The 14596-nt window shown below is 43.0% G+C and overlaps 1 protein-coding gene across 1 annotated transcript; it reads right to left on the bottom strand.

The window, feature by feature from the left end:
• Positions 1 to 2533: 2533 nt before the first annotated feature.
• On the bottom strand, positions 2534 to 14294 carry LOC129672948 (cystatin 10-like). Its single transcript, XM_055602604.1, has 3 exons — positions 14046 to 14294; positions 3624 to 3737; positions 2534 to 2617 (listed from the first exon to the last, which is right to left on the bottom strand). The coding sequence occupies exons 1-3, from the start codon at positions 14292 to 14294 to the stop codon at positions 2534 to 2536; spliced, it is 447 nt and encodes a 148-aa protein (XP_055458579.1).
• Positions 14295 to 14596: the final 302 nt, after the last annotated feature.

Raw genomic sequence — 14596 nt, 5'->3', positions numbered from 1 at the left:
GCCACAGAAGAAGACAATGCAGCCACACCTGATAAGACCTAATTGACTAGGATCAGAAGGAAGGAAAAGAAGTCCTTCCCTATCAGTGGACTTGGGGAGGGGCATGCATGCAGAGGGTGGAGGAAGGGAGGGATTGGGATGGGAGGAGGGAGAGAACCACAGGGGGGATACAAAGTGAATAAAGTATAATTAATAAAGAATTTTAAAAAAGGAAAGAAATGCTCCACATCCTTAGTCATCAGGGAAATGCAAATCTAAACGACTCAGAGATTTCACCTTACACCCATCAGAATGGCTAAGATCAAAAACTCAAGTGACAATACATGTTGGAGAGGATGTGGAGAAAGGGGAGCCCTCCTCCATTGTTGGTGAGAATGTAAACTTGTACAACCACTTTGGAAATCAGTCTGGCGCTTTCTCAGACAATTAGAAATAGCACTTCCTCAAGATCCAGCTATACCACTCCTAGGCATATATCCAAAAGATGCTCAAGTACACAATAAGGACATTTGCTCAACCATGTTTGTAACAGCTTTATTTGTAATAGCCAGCAGCTGGAAACAGCCCAGATGCCCCTCAGTGAAGGAATGGATACAGAAATTGTGGTACATCTATACAATGGAATATTACTCAGCGATAAAGAACAAGGAAATCATGAAATTTGTAGGTAAATGGTGGGACCTGGAAAGGATCATCCTGAGTGAGCTGTTCCAGAAGCAGAAAGACACACATGGTATATACTCACTCATATAGACATACAACATAGGATAAACCCACTAAAATCTGTACATCTAAAGAAACTAAGCAAGAGAGGGGACCTTGACTAAAACGCTCAATCCCCATCCTGAAAGGCAAAGAGATTGGACATCAGAAGAAGAAGAAAACAGGAAACAACCTAGGAACCTGCCACAGAGAGCCTCTGAAAGCCTCTGCCCTGCAGACTATCAAAGCAGATGCTGAGACTTATGGCCAACTGATGGGCAAAGTGCATGGAATATTATGTAAGAAGTGGGAAATAATAAGAGCTGGAGAGGACGGGAACCACACAAGGAGAGCAACAGAACCAGAAAAGTTGAACACAGGGAACTTCCCAGAGACTCATACTCCAACCAAGGACTATTCATGGAGATAACCTAGAACCCCTGCACAAATGTAGCACATGATAGTTCAGTGTCCAAGTGGGGTACATAGTAATGGGAAGAGGGACTGCCTCTGACATAATCTGATTGGCCTGCTCTTTGATCACCTCCCCTCAGGGAGCAGCCTTACCAGGCCACAGAAAATGACAATGCAGCCACTCCTGACGTGATCTGATAAACTAAGATCAGAAGGAAGGAGAAGAGGACCTCCCCTATCAGTGGACTTGGGGAGGGGCATGCATGAGAAAGGGGGAGGGTGGGTGTGATCAGGAGGGGAGGAGAGAGGGGCTCATGGGGGAATACAAAATGAGTAAAGTGTAATTAATAGTAAAAAAATAAATTTGATAGTTCTTATGTATCTGGAAATATATCCTCTCACTTAGATTTTGCAATTCATTGAACCATACGTATGCTCTAATTCTGTTGGCGTCTGTTGTAATGTCTGGTTTTTGTGGTTTTTTTTTGTCTCTGTCTTCATCAATTTGCATATTCTGTCTCTCTCTTTTGGTTGTTTAGCTAAAGGTTTGCTAATCTTGTTTATGTTTTCAATAACCAATCTGATTTATATATTTCATTACTTTCTGAGTTCAATCTTTTTCTATCCTTTTATTTGCAGTTGGGTTTGTCCTTGTTTTTCCACGGTCTTATTTTATATCATGGAAAGAGAAAGGCCTGAGAACATTCGTCTATTGCCTCACAGGTCCCCAGGAGCATTTAATATAAAGAGAGGGGAGATTATAAGCTCCTACACCTACCATAGACAGAAGTATAAGCGAATCGTTGTGTGTAGCATTTCTGGGGATTTGAGGTATGACAATCATCAACCCCATTGGGTCATTCATGCATAAGTGGGATTGGCCTTAGTCAAGGCACCATCACTTGCTTCATTGACTACTTTTCAAGGCTGTTTCATAAGTTACATGGAAACACCTCAGTGTACCTCTCCGACCTTCTGCACCTCCCAAGAACCATAAACATTTGGAAACTGGGATACCAGCCATCTCTGCTCTATCGATTCCAAGAACTAGGTGTTTCCAAAGTAGGTAGTTTTTCCTGTGGTATGCATATGTAAGTGTGGTGTTGTACTGCTCAGTGCTCCAGTCTCCTTTCTCACATGCCTTGAGACAGCAACAACTCAGAAGGAGCTAGTGGCTAGTGGTACTTTTTATTGAGCAAAGGATGAACAGTGGATTCCACAGTGGTGCATTTGAAAAGAAAGCAGAAAAAAGGAACAAGGGGATAGCCACTAAGGGGTTCATGGCCTGTCTACAGCACCCTTCCCTACTGGTCTCTGAAGAGACATCTTCTGGGGCTGAGATCCCTATCTGGGAAAAGAGGAACTTAAGGAGAGGATTGAGTAAGGGAAAATCAGCAGTGTAGCCTCACATAGATCCTCAGGCACTGTGACAGTGGAAGCTTGTCATGGATATCTTGTTCTCCCAAGGTACAGTGTAGATCTGGAAATCGCAGGTTACTTTCTGAAAGGGGGAAAAAGAGGGAGTCAGTGTAGGTTACAGCTCAAATGAAAGGTACTCAGCCTGAGATGCTATAGCAGAGTGGGAGTGGTATGAATGAGGTCACTAATTTCTGCCTATAAACTCTGCTAAGGTCTAAGGTGCTCAGACTGACTCTTCAGGGTCCATTTATTCTTTTGCAAATTACAAACAGTCCTTCAGATGGAACATGTTCTTTACTCTACTGGATCATGGGATTCTGCATTCTCCTTCCCTAGCATAACTCAAAGGAGCGGCTCAGAAAGAAGATACAAAATCACCAGACATCAGTGCAAGAAATAAGGCCAGTGTCTCTGAGTTCCTCCACCTCTAGCACATGGGCCAGAACTGAGGGGGCCACAGGCAGAAGAATCAGGGCTCTGAAAAACACTTTTGAAGGTGGAAGTATGTTGGGAGGATGACAAGAGGAGTTCACCTGTCCCTACAACCCTACTATTTTAAGAACCAGCCTCATCTCTGGAGAGGCTAGAAGCGTAAGGAGCATCACTGAAGCATTTTACCTGGAGGGCCATAGTTCCTTCAGCATAGGGGCAGGAGTTGAGCAAAGTTTCCTCACTCCAAGAACTACCCCTTCATATCTATCATTCCAGCAGGCAGCATTACCAAAAGAGCTACTACTTCAATTTCCAGGGTAAGCTCACTTAGAAATTGGAATTTACAATATGGCCAAAGTACATCATATTCTCTGTATGAACCTGAATGTATGTCAAACCTGAATGTCTCTGGGTCAGCGGTCCTAGAGGTCCTAGAGGTCCCCTGACCCAGAGACATATGTCAGGGTGGTGACATATGCATGTACAGGTATATGGACACTCACACACATCTTTCCTCATATACTTACTGAATGTAAACCCTCCCATATGTGCATACATAAACCCTCCCATATGTGCATACATAAACCAGCATGTTTGCACACACCCCTGCCTGTATGGTAAGCCCTAATTGCACAAGTTTTAGTCCATGTGAATACCTTCTGCTGATCTGGCCGTTCACTGAAGGGACAGCCAGCCAAATCAGACTGGGCTTTGGTGCACGTGGTTCGGCCTAGCTCTATTTTCAAGAAGTAGTTCATCCCAGCCACGACCTATAGTGAGAAGAACAGGATTATATACACCTCTCCAGCCAGGTTCATATGCATGCAGATGGTTTACATTATAGAGATAATGTGTTCATAGCTGCATCCAGGAGCTGCCAGAACTGTTACCTGGAGATCACTCTAGCTACCTTTCAATAAGATATCCAAAAGCTTGTATTACAACTCATTTCATTCCGAATGATTCTCTGCAAGGGTGCCTTATGTTTCTGAGGAAGAACAGAAGCAGGATACAGAAGGCAGAAGCCAGGGGCTGACAATTGCTTGAGTGGCCTCAAGAAGGGAAGATAGCGTTCTAGAGAGATAGCCAGGTATCATAACCACATCCCAGGGTTGTTCTGAGCGTAAGAGGAAGCTCTAGGTTGCACACAAGGCTATCTCAACACTGCTGACTTTGACTCCAGTGGAAGTGACAGTGGTATACTCTAGGAAGACCTCAGGCTGACAACTTCCCTTCAGCTCTATCCGCACCACATGACACAACACACAGAAAGCCTACGCCCTCCATGTACTAGTAGTCATCAAGATTCTTTTGTTTACTGGGCAGGGTGGGATGTGGAATGTTTTCCACATGATGATGTTTTAGGGAAAAAAAAAAAAAAAAGACGGTCCTAATAGCTCATCTTTAAATGTGACTCTCAATGACAATGTTTTTCATGTGTATAAAACACTTTCACACCTTCTATTTGTTTGTAATTAGAAATGAGTTTAACCATTTCCGTGCACCAGGCATCCCAGATGAAAGTTGTCAGGAATGTAGAAAATTACAAGGTGAAGTACCCGGAAACTGGGTTCAAATTTTTGAAGAACCCGGGCCAAGATTCTTGAGGCTTCTGTTCCTGGATTTCCCACCTGTAAAACTAGACCCACAAACTCTATGGCATATAACTCCCACATTTTCCTCCAAATTGGCATCACACAATAACATGGCCCAACAAGAATCATGACATCTGGGAAGGACATAATATGTCCAAGTTTGTGATATCACTGCAGCAGGAAAAATGGAGCTTATCTTTAGTCATTATAGAATTTTCAAAAAGGACAGAAATGAGATTCAAATATATGTGTGTTGACCATGTTGTCACTGTGTTTTTATGAAATTAAACATAGTCTATCCGATAGAATCCTACCCTTCCTTTCAAGCTGAAAAGAAGGTTTAGATGCTGGTTCTGCCCTCTTCTCATCTTGGTAACTGCCCTATTTGATGAGGGCTGATTCCATGATGCAGAAGCACAATCCAGGGAAATCCCCTCTATGTAGAAGGGAGTCAAAATCTAGGATATTGGCCACGATACTTCCATCTCAGAATAATGGCACAATCCTCAAGGCTCCTCCTCAGGATACTCAAGGCCACCATAGAAAGGGAAGTAAGTCTTATTATGACAGTTTGAAGGAACTTATTCAGTGGACTTAGGAAGGCACCTGCCTGGCCACTAGATAAGGAAACATTAGAACAACAAACCTGAGCACTAGTTGTCAGAGTCATGTGTTCCTTACAGATAAGGAGTCCTGAGAAATGTTTTCTCATAGGATTGCACTATGGAACATTATAAAGCACTTGTACAAGCTAAAATGGCTACAATGCCCCTTGCTTATAACATTGTACACAGAGCACAGGGTTAAACAAGGTCTCATTGAACATGACTCTTTGCCATAAATGGATAGATCCTTTCATAATGCCAAGATCAGGAAAGCTGAGTGGAGACTTGTAGGGGAAAGGCTACTGAGGGAACTGAACAAGGATGACAGAACAAGCAGAAGATGTCCATCATCATACATCAGCAAATTGAATACAACTGCAAGAGGGGTAACTGTGTGTCTTTCGATTCCCTGTTTTCTAAACGGAATCTTACACATGTATAGAATGACCTTGCTTGAAAGAACCATTCACTGAAGGAAGTATTTATTTTTAATGCATTCAAAAACTAAATGCACATAATCTCACACTCCAATTGACATACCATTGAGAGACTGTAAAGAGTGAACTACGAGAAGATGGCGGCGCCGAGAGGACTCTCATTCCGAGGAGCAGCACAGCAGGATTGGCACACTGACCAACAATCACAACTCGCAGCCATAAAACACAAGTGATTGTGTTTCCCAGGTGAGAGGATATCCAAAGGTGGGGGATTCAGTCAGCTTTAACTCACCCGGCTAAACTTCGGAAGAGATCCTGGTACCACCAGGCACTTGGTCGCCAGCCCAGAGCTACACCCCAGCGTGATCTGGTCACTGTCCCAGACTGAACTGTGGGCCGACAACACCATAGACTGGATTTCCCAGTCGAGAGATAACCCCACGGAGCAGGAAACAATTGGGACCGACCTTAGCTCACCCAGACATCCCCTGGAAAAGACTCGGGTTCCGCAGGTGCCCCAAGAGCCAGCCCGGACCCAGAGCCGGGACCCAGGCGCCTGCACGGAGCCCTGCCTGCGTGCCTGATTCGCCGCCTCAGATAGAACTGTGGGCACCAGGGCACCAGGCACCAGAGACTGCATTTCACTGGCAGGTGCAAACCTACAGGGAGGGAAATGGCTGGTCTGATCTCAGAGGACCCAGCCGACACCCCCACCCCGAAAAGGACTAGGGAAAACTACCCAGTTTAGGCAGCAGCGAAGGCTCCGAACGGCCAGAAAGGCGGAGCCACAGTGGGCATATGTGCCTGTGGGTTCTACTCGCCACCCCAGACAGAACAGCGGTCCCCAAAGCAAAGGGGCAGGAGGAAACCCCCAGCGGAGGGGATCATCAGCTCTAAAGCTTAGGACACCCAGCACCAAAACACTTCCTGGATTCACGCAGACTCTAGGCTCTAATGCAGGCAGGAGCACTGTGCTCAGCCGCCATTATTGAGTTCCCCTAGGGCACTGGGACACACAGCTGCATCCTCAGACCTACAAAAGCCAGAGAGCCATTATAGCAGCCCTCAGATACTGTGCCAAGGCTCAATCAGTTATCCCTAGCTAGACTGTCAAAACTGTGGGAATCCCTGGTCCTTCAAGAGGGCTGCACCCACAGCATCTGTACCAGAGCAGTGCCTGCAGCCGCCATCCCAGACAGGGACACACAGCTTCTGGTCCAGAGTGAAGCACCCAGCCTCCAGACCAGAGCAGCGCCCCCAGACGCCAACTCAACCTAGGTGCACATTCTCCAGGTCCAGAGCAGAGCATTCAGCCTCTGGCCTAGAGACTTGCTGAGTGCACCTCTCACTTTTCCGGACAGAACTGTGTGCCCCAGGATAACAGACTGAGTTTCCCTGTTGGGAGAAAACCCCACAGCTAGGGAATCAGCAGGTTCTTCAAGAGGACTGTACCTGGAAATTTAGTGAGCAGCAGCACACTAAATTTATAACAAGAAACCCAGCAGTCGGGCAGCTGTCTTGAGAGCTTCTATGGGTAACAGGAGATCCCCCCCTGCCTAACATAGACCACAGCTACTACTCAGGGCTATAAACCTGAGGTGAGCAGTGGCAACTCCTGAGAAACACTGGCCATACAGTGACCATAACCAAAAAGCAGAGAAGGACTCCTTCAGGAAAAATCATCTTCCGACCAAGGGGATACTCCCTACCTCAGGACTCCAGGAAGCACAGAAACTAACAGCCAACACCTAAATCAGCCCAATGGGTACAGGCCAGAGTAAAAGCTCAACCAACAAAAGACAGAGCAGTATGGCATCTCCAGAACCCAGCCATCCAGGGGCGAACAGCCCTGGACAACGCAGCATAATAGAAAATCAAGAAGATGACCTTACATCTATGCTGATGAAGAGGATAATAGAGGAAACAAATAAAATACGTAAAGAATTAGAGGAAGATAAAACCAAACAGATCATGGCTATCCGTAAAGAAATGGAGGAAGATAAAGACAAGCAGATTAGGGCCATCCGTGAAGAAATACGGGAAGATGCAGCCAAACAGCTTGTGGCCTTCAGAGAAGAAATAATTAAATCACTGAAAGAAATAAAAGACACAGAGTTGAAGGAACTAAAAGAAAAAGAGGAAAATACAAGCAGACAGGTGAAGGAAGTAAACAAAACAACTCAAGACCTGAAGATAGAACTAGAAAAATTAAAGAAAACACAAATGGAGGAAATAATGGAGAGGAAGAATTTAGGGAAGAAAACAGGAACTACAGAGGTAAGCATAACTAACAGAATACAAGAAATGGAAGAAAGAATCTCAGGTGTAGAAGATACAATGGAAGAAATCGATGTATCTGTCAAAGAAAATGTTAAATCCAAAAAATTCCTGACACAGACCATCCAAGAAATCCACGACAATATGAAAAGACAAAACCTAAGAATAACAGGAATAGAGGAAAAAGAAGACTCCCTTCTCTGAGGCCCAGAAAATATTTTCAACAAAATCATTGAAGAAAACTTCCCCAAGTTAAAGGAGAAGCCAATAAGGATACATGAGGCCTACAGAACACCCAACAAATTGGACCAGAAAAGAAAATCCTCCCGCCACATAATCATCAAAACAGTAAGTATACAGAACAAAGAAAAAATACTAAAAGCTGCAAGGGAAAAAGGCCAAGTAACATATAATGGCAAACCCATTAGAATCACACCTGACTTTTCAACAGAGACTATGAAAGCCAGAAGGACCTGGACAGTTATCATGCAGACCCTAAGAGAACACAGATGTCAGCCCAGGCTACAGTAAAACAAAGAGCAACCAAGTACACAACCTTATGAACACAGCCAACATCAAAATCAAAGGATCTAACAACCACTGGTCATTAATCTCTCTCAACATCAATGGACTCAACTCTCCAGTAAAAAGACACAGATTAACAGAATGGATACGTAAACAAAACCCAGCAATCTGTTGCATACAAGAAACACACCTAAGGCACAAAGATAGACATTACCTGAGGGTAAAAGGTTGGAAGACAACGTTCCAAGCAAATGAACCCAAGAAACAAGCAGGAGTAGCCATTCTAATATCTGATAAAATAGACTTTCAACCAAAATTAATAAAAAGAGATGAGGAAGGACACTTCATACTCATCAAGGGAAAATTCCACCAGGAAGACATCACAATCCTGAACATCTATGCCACAAATACAAAAGCACCCACATTTGTAAAAGAAACACTGATAAAATTTAAACCACATATAGATCGCCACACATTAATAGTGGGAGACTTCAACACCCCACTCTCAACAAATGACAGGTCAACAAAATAGAAATTAAACAAAGAAACAATATCTCTGAAAGAGGTCATGGATCAAATGGACCTCACAGACATTTACACAACTTTACACCCAAACACAAAAGAATTTACCTTCTTCTCACACCTCATGGAACCTTCTCCAAAACAGACCATATAGTTGGTCACAAAGCAAGCCTCAACAGATACAAGAAGACTGACATAATCCCTTGTATCCTGTCTGATCACCATGGAATAAAGCTGGACTTCAACAACAACAGAAATAGCAAAAAGCCTACAACACATGGAAATTAAACAATTTGCTACTAAATGAGAGTTGGGTCAGGGAAGAAATAAAGAAAGAAATTAAAGACTTCCTAGAATTCAATGAAAATGAACATACCCAAACTTGTGGGACACAATGAAAACAATGCTAAGAGGAAAGTTCATAGCACTAAGTGCCTTCAAGAAGAAATTTGAGACAGCGCATTCAAGCAACTTAATGGCTCACTTAAAAACCCTAGAAAAAGAAGAAGCAGACACACCAAGAAGGAGTAGATGGCTGGAAATAATCAAACTCAGGGCTGAAATCAATCAATTAGAAACAAATAAAACAATTCAAAGAATCAATGAAACCAAGAGCTGGTTCTTTGAGAAAATCAACAAGATCGACAAACCCTTAGCCAAGCTAACTAAAAGGCAGAGAGACACCACCCAAATCAACAAAATCAGAAATGAAAAGGGGGACATAACTACAGACACTGAGGAAATCCAAACAATCATTAGGACTTACTTCAAAAGTCTATATGCCACTAAATTTGAAAATCTAAATGAAATGGACAATTTTCTTGATCAATTTGACTTACTAAAGCTGAATCAGGACCAGGTAAATCAATTAAATAGTCCTATATCCCCCAAAGAAATAGAAGCGGTCATCAAAAGTCTCCCATCTAAAAAAAGCCCAGGACCAGATGGCTTCAGCACAGAATTCTACCAGACCTTCAAAGAAGAGCTAACTCCAATTCTCTTCAAACTATTCCACAAAATAGAAACAGAAGGAACATTACCAAACTCATTCTATGAAGCCACAATCACCTTGGTACCTAAACCTCACAAAGACTCAACAAAGAAAGAGAATTTCAGGCCAATCTCCCTTATGAACATTGATGCAAAAATACTTAACAAAGTACTTGCAAACCGAATCCAAGAACACATCAAAGATATTATCCACTATGACCAAGTAGGCTTCATCCCAGGTATGCAGGAGTGGTTCAATATACGGAAATCCATCAATGTGATCCACCATATTAACAAACTGAAAGAAAAAAACCACATGATAATCTCCCTAGATGCTGAAAAAGCATTTGACAAAATCCAACATCCATTCATGTTTAAAGTACTGGAGAGATCAGGAATACAAGGCACATATCTAAACATAGTAAAGGCGATATACAGCAAGCCTATAGCCAACATCAAACTGAACGGAGAGAAACTTAAAGCAATCCCACTGAAATCAGGGACAAGACAAGGCTACCCAGTCTCTCCATATCTCTTCAACATAGTGCTGGAAGTCTTTGCTAGAGCAATAAGACAGTTGAAGGAGATCAAGGGGATACAGATTGGAAAGGAAGAAGTCAAATTATCACTATTTGCAGATGATATGATAGTATATATGAGTGACCCCAAAAACTCTACCAGGGAACTCCTACAGCTGATAAACACCTTCAGCAAAGTGGCCGGATACAAAATTAAGTCAAAAAAATCAGTAGCCCTCCTGTATACAAAAGACAAAAGGGCTGAGAAAGAAATTAGGGAAACAACACCCTTCACAATAGCCACAAATGACATAAGGTACCTTGGTGTAACCCTAACCAAGGAAGTCAAAGACTTGTATGAAAAAAATTTCAAGTCTCTGAAGAAAGAATTAGAGGAAGACATGAGAAGATGGAAAGATCTCCCATGCTCATGGCTTGGCAGGATTAACATAGTAAAAATGGCCATCTTACCAAAAGCAATCTACAGATTTAATGCAATTCCCATCAAATTGCCAACACAATTCTTTACAGACCTGGAGAGAAAAATTCTCAACTTCGTATGGAATAACAAGAAACCTAGAATTGCTAAAACAATCCTCTACAATAAAAGATCTTCTGGAGGTATCTCCATCCCTGATCTCAAGCTGTACTATAGAGAAACAGTTATAAAAACTGCATGGTACTGGCATAGAAACAGAATGGTGGATCAATGGAACCGAACAGAAGACCCAGAAATAAACCCACACACTTACGGACACCTGATTTTTGACAAAGATGCCAAAACCATACAATGGAAAAAAAGATAGCATCTTCATCAAATGGTGCTGGTCCAACTGGATGTCTACATGTAGAAAAATGAAAATAGATCCATACTTATCACCCTGCACAAAACTGAAGTCCAAGTGGATCAAAGACCTCAACATAAAACCAGACACATTAAATCGGCTAGAAAAAAAAGTGGGGAATACCCTAGAACTCATTGGTACAGGAGAAAACTTCCTGAACAGAACACCAACAGCACAGGCTCTAAGAGCAACAATCAATAAATGGGACCTCATGAAATTGAAAAGTTTCTGTAAAGCAAAGGACACCGTCATCAAAACAAAGCGACTGCCTACAGATTGGGAAAGAATCATCACCAACCCTTTATCTGACAGAGGACTCATATCCAATATATATAAAGAACTAAACAAGCTGAAAAGCAACAAACCAAGTAATCCACTTAAAAAATGGGGAACAGAGCTAAACAGAGAATTCTCTGTAGAGGAATATCGAATGGCAGAGAAACAGTTAAAGAAATGCTCAACCTCATTAGCCATTAGGGAAATGCAAATCAAAACAACCCTGAGATTTCACCTTACATCCATCAGAATGGCCAAGATGAAAAACTCAAGGGACAACACATGCTGGAGAGGTTGTGGAGAAAGGGGAACCCTCCTCCACTGCTGGTGGGAATGTAAACTGGTACAACCACTCTGGAAATCAATCTGGCGTTTTCTCAGACAACTAGGAATAGTGCTTCCTCAAGATCCAGCCATACCACTCCTAGGCATATACCCAAAAGAAGCTCAAGTACACAAAAAGGACATTTGCTCAACCATGTTTGTAGCAGCTTTATTTGTAATAGCCAGAAGCTGGAAACAACCCAGATGTCCCTCAACTGAAGAATGGATGCAGAAACTGTGGTACATCTATACAATGGAGTATTACTCAGCAATGAAAAATAAGGAAATCATGAAATTTGCAGGTAAATGGTGGGACCTGGAAAGGATCATCCTGAGTGAGTTGTCCCAGAAGCAAAAAGACACGCATGGTATATACTCACTCATATAAACATACAACATAGAATAAACCCACTAAAATCTGTACATCTAAACAAACTAAGCAAAAGAGAAGACCCTAACTAAAATGTTCAATCCCCATCCTGAAAGGCAAAGAGGATGCACATCAGAAGAAAAAGAAAATAGGAAACAACCTCGGAACCTGCTACAGAGAGCCTCTGAAAGCCGGAAGAAAACAGGAAACAACCTTGGAACCTGCCACAGAGGGCCTCTGAAATCCTCTGCAGTATAAACTGTTAAAGCAGATGCTGAGCCTGATGGCCTACTGATGGGCAGAGTGAATGGAATTTTATGTAAGAAGTGGGAAATAGTAAGAGCTGGAGGGGACGGGAACTCCACAAGGAGAGCAACAGAGCAAGATAATTTGAACACAGGGAACTTCCCAGAGACTCATACTCCAACCAAGGACTATTCGTGGAGATAACCTAGAACTCCTGCACAGATGTAGCCCATAGCAGTTCAGTGTCCAAGTGGGTTACATAGTAATGGGAAGAGGGACTGCCTCTGACATAATCTGATTGGCCTGCTCTTTGATCACCTCCCCCTGAGGGGGGAGCAGCCTTACCAGGCCATGGTAGAGGACGATGCAGCCAATTTTGATGAGAACTGATAGACTAAGATCAGAAAGAAGAGGAGGACCTCCCCTATCAGTGGACTTGGGGAGTGGCATGCATGCAGAAAGGGGAGGGAGGGTGGGATCGGGAGGGGAGGAGGGACGGGCTTATGGGGGGATACAAAATGAATAAAGTGTAATTAATAAAAAAAATGAAAGAGAAAAATAAGAATGAACTATACATGGCTGAATGTAACACTGGGGTGAAGGAGTTTCATGAAAGGTATGTGTTACTTTGTGGCTACTCTGAAAAATATACCTTTTTAGCAACATATGTTGCGTGTGTGTGTGTGTGTGTGTGTGTGTGTGTGTGTGTGTGTATGAGAGAAAGAGTGGAAGGAAGGGTAATAAAGAAAGACAGAAAAAGTAACAAAGAGAGAAAGGAGAGAAGTAGAGGATATAGAGAATTTTGACAAAAATAGGGAAAAAGAGATCAGAGCTAGAGAGAGAGAGAGGAAGAGAGACATAACTCAAGAGTACATACTGTTCATCGGGAGGACTTAAGCTGGGTTTCCAGCACCCGGTGAAGCAGCTCACAACTACTTCTGGCCCTCACAGGTACACACACACTCTCTCTTTTTCTCTCTCTATCACACACAGGATATACACACATACACATTAATAAATGCTAACATTTAACCTTTTTTAAAAACATTAAAAGAAAGATACTTCAAAGACCATTCAGTGAGTCTTCTGTGGGGTCTGCTTTTCTTATCAGCTAGTCATTTACATAGTATTTCACACTGACCACAAAGAGTTGGTGGTAGATAATTAAGCATGGCAGATTCTGACCCTGACTCTGACAGCCGTTGTACTTCTGGCCAACTGGAAATGGAAAACAGAATGGAGGTATGAGATAATCACCCCCAAATCTCCAGCTGTATTTCTGTATCATCCAGAGGGGACAATCCTGAACACACTCACAAAGGGCTGTGGTGCTGCAGAACTTTACTTATAATATGGCTTTATTGCTTGAATAGCAAGAAGGGATATATTTAGAATATGGTTCAGTTTGTACCACCTGCAATGAAGACTATCCTCCGTTCGAGGCACACAGAGGTTGAAGCAGCATAGTGAATAAGAGAGTGATGGGATACACCAGATAGACCTCTAAAGGACGAGCCCATCCAACCATTCCTTGGGCTAGGCACCCACCTGTTGTTCGGCGCTCAACACTCGTATTGGCTTGCTAAGGTACAGGTCATTGTTCTTATCATTGTAGCTTCTAACAGCAAAATTCACTGCTTTCTGCACATCCTTATCATTTGGGTCGGCTGGCACCACTCCACCTTCTAGCTGCTCCCTGACTTCAGCATTAGTACTGGCTGCAGGGCTCACAGCTAGTACCAATGTCAGGGCCAGAGAAGCCAACAGAGGCAATGAGGAGCTCAGCAGGATGGCCATGTTTGATTGGAGTTACAGCTGCAGTGGAGCAGAGAAGAAAGTGTCTAGAACGGCCCTGGTCTATTGCCTGGTTTTTAAACCTGAAGAATCAAGCTGCCCAGGTGCTCCTCCCTCTACTCCACCTTTCCCCACCCCTAGATCATCCTTTTTCCAGACTGCACCACTCTCTGATTCTTTCCTTCTTCCACCCCTGGGCTGTCCTTTTCCCCCTTCCTGGTTCCTTCCCTTGTCTCTTCTTTTCCTTTCCATTGCTACTTGGCTCTTCTCTCTCCATTCTCTCCCCTTAGATTTTGCTACTAAGA

This window comes from Psammomys obesus, unplaced genomic scaffold (genome assembly GCF_907164565.1).
Source record: "Psammomys obesus unplaced genomic scaffold, mPsaObe1.curated_primary_1811, whole genome shotgun sequence".
Lineage (NCBI taxonomy): Eukaryota > Metazoa > Chordata > Mammalia > Rodentia > Muridae > Psammomys > Psammomys obesus.
This window is presented reverse-complemented; position numbering and strand designations above follow the sequence as displayed.